Below are 17,535 nucleotides of genomic sequence, written 5' to 3'. Positions count from 1 at the left end.
GATAAAATACCAAACAGGAAAATATTTTTTAAAAAGTAAAAACAAGCTACTTTTTTTCAGAAATCTCAAGATCATAAAGAAAAAGAGCTATAGGAACTCTCCAGATTAAGGAAGACTAAAAAGCTATGAAAGGTAAACACAATGCATCATTCTGTTCGGCCCTTATCTAAGATGGGAACATGCTATAAAAGATATGATAGGCCCTCCCCTCCGGACTGCCGGCCAAGTGGCCGGCACGCCAAGCACCGCCACCTTTCTGTCTTCCGGCAAAGGTCTGTGACGCTCCCTCGACCCGCCCTTCCAGACCCAGCCTGCTCCGCGGCCCTGAGCAACCCGGGCTTCTCTCCCCTCCAGACTGCCAGCCAAGTGGCCGGCACACCACCCCCAGCCTGTTGACCGCTGCCGGGTTGTGGGAAAGGGGCGTGGCCTAAGAAAAGTGGGCGTGGTCTCATTACCAGCTGGCTAACGCAGCTGCAGATAATTTCCTCAACATCCTATCCAAGACTAACATCCTAGCTATTTGCAAGCAGTAGGACAATAAAACACAAGACTTCACAGAAGGATTGAAGGAAACATCTTAGTAGGAGACCAGGTTCTACAACTGGCAAGTAAAAAGGCAACCACTATTAACTGAGCCTATCCACTATCCTTTTTTGCAACAAAAGGAAACAGGGATACTCATCTTCAAGGGCCCTCTTTCATACCACCACAACAACATGAAGAAACAGCGAAAATCCCCATTGCAAGCAGAGGAGGATCAAAGGAGTCCGGAAACCTCAATGGGCGTTTCCTACAAACTTGACCTCTCTGATAAAGAATTCAGAGTTGAAATCCTCAACATGTTCAATGAACTCAACGCAAAGATGGACAACTTCAAGGAAGACCTGGCAGAAACAATACAACAGACAGCCGACAAAATACAGGAAGAAATGAGAGCAGAAATAAAAAACCTTCAAAAAGAATAAAGGATTCGGTACATGAAATCAAAAAGTCTCTGGCTGCCCTCAACAATAGGATGACTGCAGCCGAAGACAGAATCAGTATGCTTGAAGATGAGCTGCAAGAGGCCTACAGGCAACAACAAACCATGGCAAGAGACCTCAAAATAGCTCTAGCCAGAATCAGAGTCCTAGGGGATGATTTTAAGAGGAACAACATTAGAATCATTGGACTACCAGAACCACAGGGAACCAACCCCAATGAAAAAGACACAGTCAAACAAATCATTGCGGAAAACTTCCCACAGCTGGACAATGCGGGCATCCAGATTCAAGGCGCCCGAAGAGTGCCAGCTAAAAGAAATCCTAACAGAAAAACCCCAAGACATATCATAGTTACAATTATGGACATCATCCAGAGAGACAAAATACTGCAAGCAGCAAGGTCCAAGAAGGAAATCGAATAGAAAGGAGCACCCCTTAGACTCACAGCAGATCTATCAGAGGAAACCCACCAAGTTCGAAGGCAATGGTGGGATATAGTGAAAAAACTCAATGAAATCAACGCTTCACCAAGAATACTTTATCCAGCCAAACTCTCATTCAAACTAGAAGGAATCATACACGACTTTGGGGATAAACAACAGATCAGGAACTTCATAGACTCAAAACCAAACCTAAAAGAAGGACTAATGGGGCTATTGTAAGACAAGAACAACCCCTACAAGCACAACAAACCCTTGCACAAAGATGACACAAAATCCCATAACAATAACTCCCTTAATGTCAATGTTCTGAATTCACCAATTAAGAGACAGATTGGCAAAATGGTTTCAAAGACTCAACCCAACATTCTGCTGCCTGCAAGAAACACATATGAATAGCCAGAACAAACACAGACTCAAAGTCAAAGGATAGAAAACAATCCTGCAAGCAAACAACTCCCTCAAGAAAGCTGGGGTGGCTTTACTAGTATCGGACAACATAGACTTCAGGTTGAAAAAGATTAGAAGGGATAGTGAAGGCCACTTTTTATTAATCACGGGATGTGTACATCAGGAAGAAATCACACTCCTAAATGTCTACGCAGCCAATAAGGGACCAGCTAAATAACTACAACAGCTGCTAAGAGACCTTAAGAAGGACATCTCGAGCAACACAATAGTAGTTGGAGACTTCAACACCGCACTGTCTCCTCTGGACAGATCAAGAAGATTAAAACTCACCAAGGAAATACTGGCTTTGAAGGAAGAAATAGAAGAGAGATGGCTAACAGATCTATACAGGGCTTTATATCCCCCAAAAAAGGAATACACATTATTTTCCAGTGCACATGGAACATTTTCCAGAATAGACCATGTGCTGCGCCACACAGCATACCTCAACAGAATCAACAAGATAGGTATTGTACCAGCTATCTATTCAGACCATGATGCACTGAAGATAAAACTGAATCATGGACAGATGCAGAAAACCAAATCAAACACCTGGAAATTAAATAGCTCGATATTGAACAATGAGTGGGTCAGGAAGGAAATCAAGGAAGAAATCAAAAGGTACTTAGAAACAAATGAGAATCAAGACATGAGCTACCAGAACCTGTGGGACGCAGCTAAAGCCATTTTAAGGGGAAAATTTATAGCTCTGCAAGCATATCTCAGGAAGGAAGAAAGGGCCAACGTAAATAACTTGACTTCACAGCTCAACGCCTTAGAAAAGGACCAACAAAAGGAGCCAAAACCAGGCAGAAGGAAAGAGATAATAAAACTTAGAGCAGAAATTAACGACATGGAAACCCAAAAGGCAATCCAAAAGATCAATGAAACCAAGAGCTGGTTCTTTGAGAAAATAAACAAGATTGATAAACCACTAGCAAGACTCACAAAGAAAGAGAGAGAGAGAACCCTTATAAGCCGAATCAGAAATGAAAAGGGGGACATCACAACACAAAACAATGAAATTCAAAAGATCATCAGAGACTACTTTGAAAATCTGTATGCCACGAAACAAGAGAACCTAGAAGAAATGGATAAATTCCTCGACTCTTATAATCTCCCAAGGCTGAACCAAGAAGACCAGGAGTACCTGAATAGTCTAATTAACATCAAGGAAATTGAAATGGTAATCAAAAATCTTCTCAAAAACAAAAGCCCAGGTCCAGACGGATTCACTAGCGAGTTCTTCCAAACATTTAAAGAGGACCTTTTGCCAGTCCTTCTCAAGCTCTTCCAGGAAACTGAACAAACAGAAACCCTCCCAAACAGTTTCTATGAGGCTCATATCTCCCTAATACCAAAAGCAAACAAAGACACCACAAAAAAAGAAAACTACAGGCCAATATCCCTGATGAACACAGATGCGAAGATTCTTAACAAAATATTAGCAAATAGAATTCAACAACTCATCAAAAAGATCATACACCACGACCAAGTGGGATTCATCCCGGGGATGCAAGGATGGTTTAACATCCGGAAATCAATCAACATAATCCATCATATCAACAAAAGAAAAGATAAAAATCATATAATCATATCAATAGATGCAGAGAAAGCATTTGACAAGATCCAGCATCCGTTTATGATGAAAACACTCGCCAAAATGGGTACAGAAGGAACCTTCCTCAATATAGTCAAAGCCATTTATCACAAGCATATGGCAAGCACTGTCCTCAATGGGGAAAAACTAAGAGCCTTCCCTCTGAGAACAGGGACGAGAAAAGGATGCCCACTCTCTCCACTTCTGTTCAATATAGTACTGGAAGTACTTGCAATAGCGATTACGCAAGAAAGAGATTAAGGGCATTCAGGTAGGAAAGGAAGAAATCAAGCTCTCACTATTTGCAGATGATATGATACTATACCTAGAGAACCCTAAAACCTCTACCAAGAAACTCCTAGAAACAATAGACTCGTATAGTAAAGTTGCAGGCTACAGAATCAATACCCAAAAGTCCATGGCTTTCCTATATGCAAATAATGAGAGAGAAGAAAGTGACCTGAGAAAAGCAATCCCATTCACAATTGCGCCTCAAAAAATCAAGTACCTCGGAATCAGCTTAACAAAAGAGGTAAAGGACTTGTATAATGAAAACTATAAAACACTACTTCAGGAAATAAAAGAGGACACAAGGAAACGGAAAGACATCCCCTGCTCATGGATTGGAAGAATTAATATTGTCAAAATGGCAATTCTCCCCAAAGCATTGTACAAATTCAATGTGATCCCTATAGGGATACCCTTGACATTCTTCAAAGAAATGGAGCAAGTGCTCCTGAAATTCATATGGAACAATAAGCCCCCACGAATAGCTAAAGCAATCCTTGGGAAAAAGAAAATGGGAGGAATCAACCTCCCCAACTTCCAACTCTACTACAAAGCGGTAGTCATTAAAACAGCCTGGTACTGGAACAAAGGCAGAGCTGCAGACCAATGGAACAGGGTTGAATACTCTGACATACACCCCCAAATATATGATCATCTAATCTTTCATAATGGAGCAATAAATGTGAAGTGGAGCAAGGAAAGCATGTTTAACAAATTGTGCTGGCAAAACTGGACGGCTACATGCAAAAAAAATGGGCTTAGACCTCCATCTATCACCATGTACAAAAATCAGATCAAAATGGATTAAAGACCTCAACATCAGACCAGAATCCCTAAGGTACATTGAATATAAGGTCGGCAAAACCCTCCACGACATTGAAGCCAAAGGTATCTTCAAAGCTGACATGCCACAGGCCAAGCAAGTGAAAACAAAGATAAATAAATGGGACTATCTCAAACTAAGAAGCTTCTGCAACTCAAAAGAAACAGTGACCAAAATACAAAGACAATCCACAGAATGGGAAAGGATATTTATGCAGTACTCATCCGATAAAGGGTTGATAACAAGGATATACAATGCACTGGTTGAACTCCACAAGAAGAAAACCGCCAACCTGATCAAAAAATGGGTTGATGAAATGAACAGAAACTTTTCTAAAGAAGAAATCCGAATGGCTGAGTGGCACATGAGAAAATGTTCAACATCACTAATCATCAGGGAGATGCAGATCAAAACAACAATGAGATATCATCTCACACCACAGAGACTGGCCCACATCCCAAAAAACAAAAGCAACCGGTGTTGGCGGGGATGTGGGGAGATAATGCCGACTGGTTCAGCCCTTTTGGAAAACAATATGGATGATTCTCAAAAAGTAAGAAATTGAGCTCCCATTTGACCCAGCAATACCACTCCTGGGAATATATCAGGGAGAGGCAAAAAGGTATAGTAGAGATGACATCTGCATTTCCATGTTCATTGCCGCTCTGTTTACAATAGCCACAATATGGAAAAAACCATAGTGCCCAAAAACAGATGATTGGCTAAAGAAACTCTGGTATATTTACACAATGGAATACTATGTAGCTGTCAGAAAACATGAAGTCATGAAATTTGCATATAAGTGGATCAACATGGAAAGTATCATGCTGAGTGAAATGAGTCAGAAAGAAAGAGACAGATATAGAAAGATTGCACTCATATGTGGAATATAAAGTAGCTGAGAGGTACAAGCTTATAATGTTGCGATTCCTGACAGTCATTTCTCTGGACTTAGTTACTAAAATACTAAATTACAGTAATCCAAAAACTATGCTGCTGCTAGTGCGGCCTCCTGATCTCATATCTCTTCATTTTCAGCAATGGAAAACAAATTACCAAATGCTTTCTTTTCAGCAGATCGACTTTAGGGGGGAGAAACTCCAAATAAATAATAGTGAATTTTTTGTTGAAATATTGAATGTAATCAAAGTAAAATGAAAGTAAAGTGAAATTTACCAGTTACACATGCGGGTTGGGGGTCTGGGGAGGTGGGGGGAAGGGGGAGGTATATCTTGATTCTTGGTGGTGGAATATGTGCACTGGTGAAGGGATGGTTGTTTGAGCATTGTATAACTGAGACTTAAACCTGAAAGCTTTGTAACTTTCCACATGGTGAATCAATAAAAGAATTTAAAAAAAGATATGACAGAATCAATTAATACAATTAGAATATGTGGGAAAATTATATATTCTAATTAATACAAGTTAATAATAACTTGATGTTAATTTTCCCGAAGCTGCCAACTGAACTATAGCATAAAAATATCTTTAATCTTAGAAAATCTTTTTCTTTTAAATTTTATTGAAACATGTGAGATAGTTACAAGCTTTCATGTTTGGGTTACAATGACACAATAATCAAACACCCATCCCTCCAGCAGTGCACAATCCCCACCACATAATATCCCCAGTATACTCCCCCTTTCTGAGCTTCCCCCTGCCTCCATGGCAGACAATATTCTTCATACATACTCTCTCTCTCTGCTTTTGGGTATTATTGCTTGCAACACATACACTGATAGGTCATCATGTTTGGTCCGTTATTTGCTTTCAGCACACATCTCCCATCCAAACTGATTCCTCCAGCCATCAATTTTTTAGTGATCTCTTCTTTATTACATCTGCTTTCTCTTCTCCGCTCATGAAGCAGTCTTCCAGGTATGGGGCAATCCTCCTGGCCCTTGTATCTACTGTCCTTGGGTGTCAGCACCATGTGATGTTATTCTATACTCCACAAATGAGTACAGTCCTTCTGCAGTCCTTCTATGTCTGTCCCTCTCTTTCTGACTCATTTCACTTAGCATGATTCTCTCCATGTCTATCCATTTATAAGCAACTTTCATGACTTCATCTCTCCTAAGAGCTGCATAGTATTCCATTGTGTAGATGTACCATAGTTTCTTTAACCAGTCATGTGTTCTAGGGCACTCGGGTTGTTTCCAGATTTTGGCTATTGTGAACAGTGCTGCAATAAACTTATAGGTACAAATGTCAATTTAACTGTGCTTTTTTGTATCATCAGGATTTATTCCCAGAAGTGGTGTTGCGGGGTTATATGGAAGCTCAATTTCTAGTTTTTGAAGGACTTTCCATATTGTTTTCCAGAAAGGCTGGACCAGTCTGCATTCCCACCAGCAGTGGAAGAGCGTCCCTTTTCCCCCACATGCAATGCAGCACTGGTTGCTTTTGTTCTTTCCAATGTGTGTCATTCTCTGTGGTGTGAGATGATATCTCATCGTTGTTCTGATTTGCATCTCCCTGATGGCTAGCGATTGGGAACACTTTTTCATGTGCCTTTTGGCCATTTTATTTCTTTTTTGAGGAAACTTCTGTTCATTTCTTCTCCCCATTTTTTGATGGGGTTGAGGTTTTTTTTATGTACAATTCTACAAGTATCTTGTATATCCTGGATATTAATCCCTTATCAGATGGATATTGGGTAAATATTCTTTCCAATTCTGTGGGCTCTTCTGTATTTTGGTCACTGTTTGTTTTGAAGTGCAGAAGCTTCTTAGTTTGATGTAGTCACATTTATTTAAGTTTGCTTCCACTTGCATGGTCAGTGCTCTTTCATCCTTAAAGATGCTTTTAGAACTCTCCAATGTCTGGAGAGTTCTGCCTACATTTCAATCTTAGGAAATCTTACATGTAGTTAAGTGATTAGTGGTAAAGAGACAGGATAGATGGAAATGTCATTTCTAAATAAAAATTTAGAAAAGCATACATGTGAGAACTTATGCAAAAGAAAAATAAAGTGAAATGAATTCAATAATATGAGATTTATAAGATACTGTATCGGTAAATCTTGATTATGCAAAGAGACATGTGAACTAGAGTACATACGAAATGAATGAGGAAGGGAATGAATAGAGACAATAAATACAGAATTAAAATTTTAGTCTACTTGTATAGAATAACAGTGACAATATGGGAGGAGATGTTTAATTACAGAAAGCCGTGTGCTAAAAATAGACTACAGACAAACATGATGGCCCTTACTAGCTCTATTGCAAATCATAACACCGAAAAGGAGAGAGAGAGAGAGTAAAAGGGACTGTGACTGCCACAGAGGCAGGGGGCAGGGGGACAGGGTATGGGTGGCGGGAGGATTACTGGGAACATTGGTGGTAGAGAGGGGGCACTGGTGGAGGGGTGGATACTCGATCATTGTATGACTGAGACATAATCACGAACCTTTGTAAGTCTGTAACTATATCTCATGGTGATTCATTAAAAAACAAAAAATAAACTAACTGAAAAAATAAAAACTGGCCATGTGTCCAGGAACTCTCTGATCGCCCCCGCCGGGGTCTGGGGCTCTGAAGCCCCGAGACCCGACTCTAGCCTCTCAGTCACCTCGTGGCAGCCCTGACCCCTCCCTCTTCTCCAGGTAACCGGGACTTTCCCTCTGAGTCACCGCCCCGTGTCAAGAAGCACTCCAATCGCTCCCCCCCCCCTGCCTGGGTCTGGGGCTCTGAAGCACCAAGACCCGCCTCGCGCCTCTCAGTCACCTCGCTGCCTGCATTGACCCTCTCCTCCTCTCTTGCTCAGGTTGTTAGGGGCGTGTCCACATGCCAGGGGGTGTGGCCTAAAAAGGGGGTGTGGTCTGCTTCTGGAGTGGCCACAGTTATTTCTACCATTCCATGCAACGTGCTTTGGTCACAATCGATACAATCTATTCCTCTGAAGAATACCCTGGTCATCTTAGTCACTATATGTTAATAGTCAACTAGCCTAGCCTATCCTAATTTCACAAAAACTGTCAGTGAACACATCAAGCTGCACATAAAGTCCTTTGTAAAAAGATCATAGTCCCATGGTCTTCAGTTGAGGCCCCTCTCAAGCTAAGGAGAAAGCCTGATAGTAAAGCCCATAACAACATGAAGAAACAGCGGAAATCCCCACCACCAGGAGAGATGGAAGGGAGGATCTCAGTAACTTCAGAAGTGACTTCCCAGAAATACAACCTTCTCTCAGATAAAGAATTCAGAGAGGAAATCGTGAAGATGGTTGATGAACTCAAAGCAACTATGGAACAGACATCCAATAAATTAAGGGAGGATATGGATGCAGCATTGGAACTGTCCACCAAGATAATCCAGGAAGAAATGAGAGCAGAAGTTTCAAAGCTACGAACAGAAGTGACACAATTAGAAGAATCAGTAGATGAAATAAAAAACTCAGTAGGAGCCCTCAATAATAGAATGACTACAGCCGAAGACAGAATAAGTGAGCTTGAAGACAAGATACAGAATGCATATAGGCAACAACAAATACTGGCAAAAGACCTCAAAATGGCTCTAGAAAGAATTAGAGTCCTAGGTGATGACCTCAAGAGAAACAACATAAGAATCATTAGAGTACCAGAAGCACAGGGAACCAATCCCAATGAAAAAACGCAATTAAAGACATCACTACTAAGAAATTCCCAGAGCTAGAAATTGCCAGCATCCAGATCCAAGGAGTCCGAAGGATGCCAGCTAAAAGGGACCCAAATAAAAAATCCCCAACGCATATCATAGTCAGAATGATGGATGCCGTGGATAGAGACACAATACTGCAAGCAGCAAGACCAAAGAAGGAAATCATATACAAAGGAGCACCCCTTAGATTCACAGCAGACCTATCAGAAGAAACCTTCCAAGCCCGAAGACAATGGTGGGATATAGTGAAAAAATTTAATGAAATGAACGCGTCACCAAGAATACTTTACCCACCTAAACTCTCAGTTAAACTTGAAGGAACCATACACTATTTCACGGAGAAACAACAGCTCAGGAACTTCATAGACTCAAGACCAAATTTAAAAGAAGGACTCAAAGGGCTACTATAAGACAAGGAAAGAACCTACAAAAACAACAAACCCTACAGAAAAAATGGCACAAAATCCCATGACAATAATTTCTCTTAATGTTAATGGTCTAAATGCACCAATCAAGAGGCACAGAGTGGCAAAATGGATTCTGAAACTAAACCCAACTTTCTGCTGCCTACAAGAAACACATCTGAATAGTCAGAACAAACACACACTCAAAATCAAAGGATGGAAAACAGTCCTGCAAGCAAACAACTCCCTCAAAATAGCGGGGGTGGCCATATGAGTATCCGACAATATAGATTTCAGGCGGAAAAAGATCAGAAGGCAAAGCGAAGGTCATTCTCTATTCATCAAGGGATATGTACAACAGGAAGAAATCACACTATTAAGCATATATGCACCAAATGGATGACCAGCTAAATACTTAAAAGAACTCCTAACAGAATTTAAGGAGGACCTAACTAGCACCATGATAGTAGTTGGATACTTCAACACTGCCTTATCACCTCTGGACAGATCGACAAGAACAACATTCAGCAAGGAAACAATGGCTCTGAAGGAAGAAATGGAGGAGACAGGGCTAATAGACCTATACAGGGCTATACACCCCAAAAAGAAAGAACACACAGTCTTTTCCAGCATGCACAGAACATTTTCCAAAATAGACCATGTTCTGGGTCACAAATTATACCTTAATAGTTGGTACAATTAAGATAGAAATTGTATCAACTAACTTTTCAGACCATGATGCACTGAAGATGGAAGTTAATCACACAAAGACGTGGAGAACCGAATCAAAAACTTGGAAATTAAACAACTCACTATTGAACAATGAGTGGATCACGAAGGAAATCAAGGAAGAAATCAAAAAATACCTTGAAAGAAATGAGAATGAAGACACAAGCTACTAGAACCTATGGGACGCAGCTAAAGCCGTGTTAAGGGGAAATTTTATAGCTCTGCAAGCTTTCCTCAGGAAGAAAGAAAGGGCCTACATAGATAGCTTGACTTCACAGCTCAAGATCTTAGAAGAGGACCAGCAAAAGGAACCCAAACCAGATCGAAGGAAAGAAATAATAAAACTTAGAGCAGAAATCAACGACATGGAAACTCAAAAAACAATCCAAAAGATCAATGAAACAAAGAACTTGTTCTTTGAGAAAATAAATAAGATTGACAAAACGCTGGCAAGACTCACAAAGAAAGAGAGAGAAAACCCTAATAAACCGAATCAGAAATGAAAAGGGGGACACCACAACAGAAACCAAGGAGATTCAAAAGATCATCAGAGACTACTTTGAAAGTCTGTATGCCACAAAACAAGAGAACCTAAAAGAAATGGACAAATCCCTTGATTCGTACAATCTCACAAGACTGAACCAAGAAGACTTGAAATACATGAATAGGCCCATAAATATCAAGGAAATCGAAACTGTATTCAAAAGTCTCCCCTAAAACAAAAGCCCAGGTCCAGACGGATTCACTGGTGAATTCTTCCAAACATTTAAAGAAGACTTATTGCTAGTTCTCCTCAAGCTTTTCCAAGAAATTTAAAAGACAGGAACCCTCCCAAACAGTTTCTATAAGGCACATATCTCCCTAATACCAAAATCAAACAAAGACACCACTAACAAAGAAAACTATAGACCAATATCCCTGATGAACACCGATGCGAAGATCCTCAACAAAATACTAGCAAACAGAATTCAATAACTCATCAAAAAGATCATACAACATTACCATATGGGATTCATCCCGGGGATGCAAGGATGGCTTAACATTCGGAAATCAATCAACATAATCCATCATATCAACAAAAATAAAGATAAAAACCATATGATTATATCAATAGATGCAGAGAAAGCATTTGACAGGATCCAACATCTGTTCATAATAAAAACTCTCACCAAAATTGGTTTTGGAGGAATTTTACTCAAGATAGTCAAAGCCATCTACCATGAACCTATGGCAAGCATTATCATCAATGGGGGAAAAACTAAGGGCCTTTCCTCTAAGATCAGGGACAAGACAAGGATGCCCACTCTCACCACTTCTCTTGAATATAGTATTGGATGTACTAGCAATAGCCGTTAGGCAAGAAAAAAATATTAAGAGGATTGAGATAGGAAAGGAAGAAATCAAGCTCTCACTATTCGCAGACGATTTGATACTATAGGTAGAGAAGCCTAAAAGCTCTAGTAAGAAACTCTTAGAAACAATTGATCTGTACAGTAAAGTCGCAGGCTATACCATTAATACCCAAAAATCCATGGCTTTCCTATATGCAAACAATGAGACATAGGAAAGGGACATGAAAAAAGCAATCCCATTCACAATTGTGCCCCAGAAAATCAAATACCTTGGAATCAGCTTAACTAAAGAAGTAAAGGACCTCTCCAAAGAAAACTATAAAATGCTACTCCATGAAATAAAAGAGGACATGAGGAAATGGTAACATATACCCTGCTCATGGATAGGGAGAATCAACATTGACAAAATGGCAATACTTCCCAAAGCATTATACAGATTTAACGCGATCCCTATAAGGATACCCATGACATTCTTCGAAGAAATGGATCAAGCAATCCTGAAATTCATATGGGACAATAAACGCCCAAGCAGAGCTAAAACAATTCTTGGGAAAAAGATGATGGGAGGCATCACCCTCCCCAACCTTAAAATTTACTAAAAAGCGGTAGTCATTAAAACAGCATGGTACTGGAACAAAGGCAGAGCCACAGACCAATGGAACAGAGCGGAATATACCTACATACAACCCCAATGTATGATCATCAAATCTTTGATAAGTGGGCAAGAAATGTGAAGTGGAGCAAGGAAAGCCTCTTTAACAAATGGTGCTGGCATAACTGGACAACCACATGCAAAAGAATGGACTTAGACCTCGACCTGACACCATGCACAAAAATCAGATCAAAATGGATTAAAGACCTCAATATTAGACCACGATCCACAAGGTACAGCGAAGACAAGGTCAGCAAAACCCTTCACGATATTGAAGCTAAAGGTATCTTCAAAGATGACACAGAACTAAGCAATCAAGTAGAAACAGAGATAAACAAATGGGACTATATTGAACTAAGAAGCTTCTGCACCACAAAAGACACAGTGAGCAGAATACAGAATGGGAAAGGATAATCACCCAATACTCATACGATAAAGGGTTGATATCAAGGGCATATAAAGCACTGGTTGAACTCTACAAGAAGAAAACATCCAACCCCATCAGAAAATGGGCCGAAGAAATGAACAGAAACTTTTCCAAGGAAGAGATATGAATGGCCAAAAGGCACATGAAAAAAATGCTCTGCATCAATAATCATCAGGGAGATGCAAATCAAAACAACCATGAGATACCACCTCACACCACAGAGAATGGCACATATCCAAAAGAACAAAATCAACCGCTGTTGGAGAGGATGTGGGGAGAAAAGGACCCTTTTACACTGCTGGTGGGAATGCCGACTGGTCCAGCCCCTTTGGAAAACAATATGGACGATTCTCAAAAAATTAGAAATTCAGCTTCCATTTGACCCAGCAATACCACTTCTGGGAATATATACTGGAGAAACAAAAAAGTATAGTCGAAATGACATCTGCACTTATATGTTCATCACAGCACTGTTTACAATAGCCAGAATCTGGAAAAAACCCGAGTTCCTGAGAACAGATGACTGGTTAAAGAAACTTTGGTGCATCTATACAATGAAATACTATGCAGCTGTTAGAAAGGATGAAGTCATGAACTTTGCATATAAGTGGATCAACATGGAAAGTATCATGCTAAGTGAAATGAGTGAGAAAGAGAGAGACAGACATAGAAAGATTGCACTCATCTGTGGAATATAGAACAACAGAGTAGGAGACTAATACCCAAGAATAGTAGTATATAATACCAGGAGGTTGGCTCAATAGTTTGGAAGCTGGCCTCACACGCTGGGGCAAAGTCATCCCAGATAAAGAGGGGATCACCAAGTAATATGTGATTGGAGATCCTGCACGGAAAGGGAGATGTGTGCTGAAAGTAGACTAGAGACTGAACAGGATGACCACTCAATACCCCTATTGCAAACCACAACACCCAAAAGGAAAGAGAGATATCAAATTGGAATTCCCTGCCACGGAGGCGTAGTGGGGTGGGGGGATGGGGCTGGGAGGTGGGAGGGATACTGGGTTCATTGGTGACGGAAAATGGACACTGGTGGAGTGATGGGCTCTCAAATATTGCATGAGGGAAAAAGAAGCACGAAAATGTGTGAATCTGTAACTGTACCCTCTTGTAACTCACTAATTAAAAATAAATAAATCAATAAAAAAGAAATATGGAGAATGGCTCAGTTTGGGAGAAAAATTATTAAAATTGCTTTAATGTGCACCTAAAAAAACTAAGCTTTTAGGTCCATTTCTTTATATGATTTTCCCCTACTATAAAATAGTCGTCTGGGTTTAAAGACTGAACCCTCTCTGTGTAAGTTGCCAAAACTTAGAACAATATTTCTGATTTAATGGAAGAATTTTGATTATTAATGAAGAAGAATGTGTTTTCCTGGGTCACTCAAACAAATTTGAAAAGTGCATAAATATAGATTGGAGATATGTTATTCTCCTTTTTAAAGGTGAAAACAAAACACAGAGAGTATTTGCGTTCCTCATAAACAAAAAGCAGAAGTATTCAGTGAAGATGAAATTTTAAACTATTTAATTTCAAAGTCTAAAGATATCTGCACTCACTATAATTACTTCCTCATGGGTGGACTTAACTACATGAAATTCTCTGGTATTTATAAAGGGCGATATATCTTTTACTTTTACTGAATTTTCTTTTAGGAAAATAAATGTTTCCAAAATGTAAGTGTACACACCAAACACTTCAGGTGAAGTATCTTTTGAGGAACGCTTTATAATATAAAAAAGTCCCTTTAGTTGGAATAGGACAGGATACTTATCTACTTTTTTTTTTGCTTTTCGGGTCACAGCAGATGTTCGATAGGGGTTACTCCTGGCTCATGCACTCAGGAATGACTCCTGGCAGTGTTTGGGGGACCATATGGGTGGGATGCTAGGAATCGTACCCGGGTCAGCCGCGTGCAAAGCAAACACCCTACCTGCTGTGCTATCGCTCCAGTCCCACTTACCTATTTACTGACCAGTGAAGTAGGTTTAGAAATCTGAACACTGAATGCTGATAAAAATAATACAGCTTGAAATCTTTATTCTGTAGCTAATAATCACAGCCCTCTTTCATCAAATAAGTACCCTCATCTCCTACCTGGAGTCCTGGTGGTCCTTGATCTCCTTTCAAGCCAGGCAAACCAGGTTGCCCAGGTTGGCCTGGGTTTCCTTTCTCTCCCTTAATACCTCCATTTCCAGGGAGACCACGAGGACCTTCTGGACCTGGTTGACCTTTATAACACCAGACAAATGACCACATTTCAGTAAGTCATAAAGGTTCTAGCAAAAAATTAATGCTTTAAAAATATCAGTCATCTAAATAGTTACTGTATAGAAAAGAAAATCCAGACTAAACTATATAGATCTATACTCTAAAATAATTGGATTATATATTTGTTGTTAACACAAGCTTGCAGACCATTATACTTTTCACTTATATTTCACTATTTAAATCCAATAAGTTTACATGTAAAGGAAGAACTCGGGGCATTAAAATAAAGATTGCATCTATAATTTATTTGATTTAATTGGATTGAATTATGCATTTGTTATTAACATAGGCTTGCAGACACTTTTAGGTTTCTCTTTGTTGGTATATTAAATCCTGTAAGTTCACATATAAAGGAAGAACTAACAACATTAAAATAAAAATTGTATCTGTAATTCCTGTTTGATTTAAGTTAAAATAAGACAGACACCACAGGGTACTTTTCTCAAAGTGAGACATGCCACAGGAGAGCTCGTTAAAACAGATTCTGGGATCCATCCTTAGGGTGGATACTGCAGGCAGGAGAGGGACTGAAGAATGTGCATTCTAACAACTTTCCTGATGATAAATATGTGTCTGAGGCTAATGCTGCCAGGTCTGGCCCAGTTATTTAAGAATCATAGCTAGAAAGTGCTCAGATTCAAGCAGTTTGTCTTATTCTAAAATAAAACAACATTTTATACATAAGCAATTACTTATAGTTTTCTTAGTATGCGATTAAGATACTTATTTAAGTAAGGTAACTATTTAAAATCATTTTAATGACATACCTAATACATGGAGATACTTCCAAGCCTAAAATTTATTGATTCCATACAGTATGTTTGAATTTCTTTGAAAATATATTTTTTACTTTTAAATTTTTTTGAGAAAAATAAAGAATTGTGCTTATACTTTAGAAATAAAATAATGTATGTTTTATTTTAAATGATCATACAGTAAAACTGACTTTATTTTGATGTGCAGTTCTATGTACTTTAACCTAGGTGCATTTGTGAATCAGGGTCAGGATGAAACAATCATTGTCACCCCATACCTTTCTCATGTTATCCTTCAATAGGCACATCCTTTCCACATTTTAAAGTGAGGCTTTGTTAAGCTCTTTTCCTTATACAGTATTCAGGCTCTTCTTTCAAAATGAAAATATCATGTTCATTAAGCAACTAGGAAATATTATCACTGGTTACCTCTTTTGTCACGAGGAGAGAATTACATGATACTTCATTGTTGAATGAGAAGCAGTGACTGAGGTTGAGAATAATTTAGTTCATTGTTAAAAAATAATTATGGATCTTTTCACTTTCTTTTTTCAGATAATCTTATTTTCCCATTGATTTAAACAAAAAAGTGGAAAACATATTTTTTGAAAGACATATATGCCTATGAATTTAGAATACTCAGCTCATGCTTACATATGGAAAAAGGTCATCTTCTGATATGAGCTAAAACTCAGACTTTAGTTTCATTTCTAATACATTCAAGACCGAGAATCAAAGGTTACCTGGTAATAAGGCAGCAAGATATAACAATTATGAACACTGGACTTTGAAATTAGAATAGTGAGTTAGAATCTCAGTTGCATTAGCCATTAGGTGTTTAAACTTAGCAAGTTTATTAATTTATCTAGTCTCAATTTCTTCTTTAAACTGGAAAGAATAAAGGTAGCTCAGAAGAGTTGAGTGCATACTTTGCTTGCACAAGTCCTCAATTTCAAACCCCAAATATCCATGAATACCCTAAACACCAAAGAGTCCAACCATTCTGGTTATCAAGAGACAGGTCCCATAAAATTTCATCTAAAATAAGAATGAATTAGCAATAATATAGGAACTACTTTATTATATTATTCAAAGATTAAATAACGTCTTAATGACTTCGCAGTCATTAAGTGCCTGGCACATAGTAAGAAGGTTATGTAAGAATTAATGTGAAAAGTTTAAATTTTATCATAATATTATTATTTTGTATCATTATTTTACTCTTATTTTAATAGCATTTTCATCATAATTAAAATAAGGCTAAGGCATTTTTTTTCAAATTCCCATGGAGGTAGAAATGTTTTTACTTGAACCTTTGATGTGACATAAGAGAAACAATACTTTAATAACCAGGAGAATTAAGTTATATGGCTAAGAAAAAGACAATGTTTCCTAGTTTGACTTAAAAATACTAAACCAGTGCACTTTCTGTTACTTTTAAGAAAATTATGATGTGGTTTGAATTTTGAATTCATTTTAAACAAACTATGCTGATGTGAAGATTTGTCTGGACACTGCAGCCAGTGTCATCTAGGAATTTGCTTCCCATGGGCTAAGAAAGCATGCTACCATTTGGGGTAAATCTTGGGACCAGAAACTGTGTCTACATAAGTTCTGCTTTTTCTTTTTAAAAGATTTGAGCATGGAATTTGCATTTACTTTTGCAAGTTATGTAATTCCTTCCTATATATTCCTAG

General features: G+C 38.8%; 1 protein-coding gene across 2 annotated transcripts in view; it reads right to left on the bottom strand.

Moving 5' to 3' along the window:
• COL4A5 (collagen type IV alpha 5 chain) overlaps positions 1-17,535 on the bottom strand; it is a 245,474-nt gene that overhangs the window by 19,266 nt on the left and 208,673 nt on the right. The window contains exon 42 of one of the 2 annotated variants that reach the window (XM_055121721.1): positions 14,910-15,052. In XM_055121721.1, coding sequence (XP_054977696.1) covers positions 14,910-15,052 — 143 coding nt within the window. The remainder of the gene's footprint in view (positions 1-14,909; positions 15,053-17,535) is intronic. The other variant, XM_055121720.1, reaches the window with a different exon arrangement.

The sequence above is a fragment of the Sorex araneus genome, chromosome X, assembly GCF_027595985.1.
Source record: "Sorex araneus isolate mSorAra2 chromosome X, mSorAra2.pri, whole genome shotgun sequence".
Taxonomy (NCBI): domain Eukaryota; kingdom Metazoa; phylum Chordata; class Mammalia; order Eulipotyphla; family Soricidae; genus Sorex; species Sorex araneus.
Note: the sequence above shows the minus strand (reverse complement) of the source record. Positions and strands in the feature narration are given on the sequence as shown.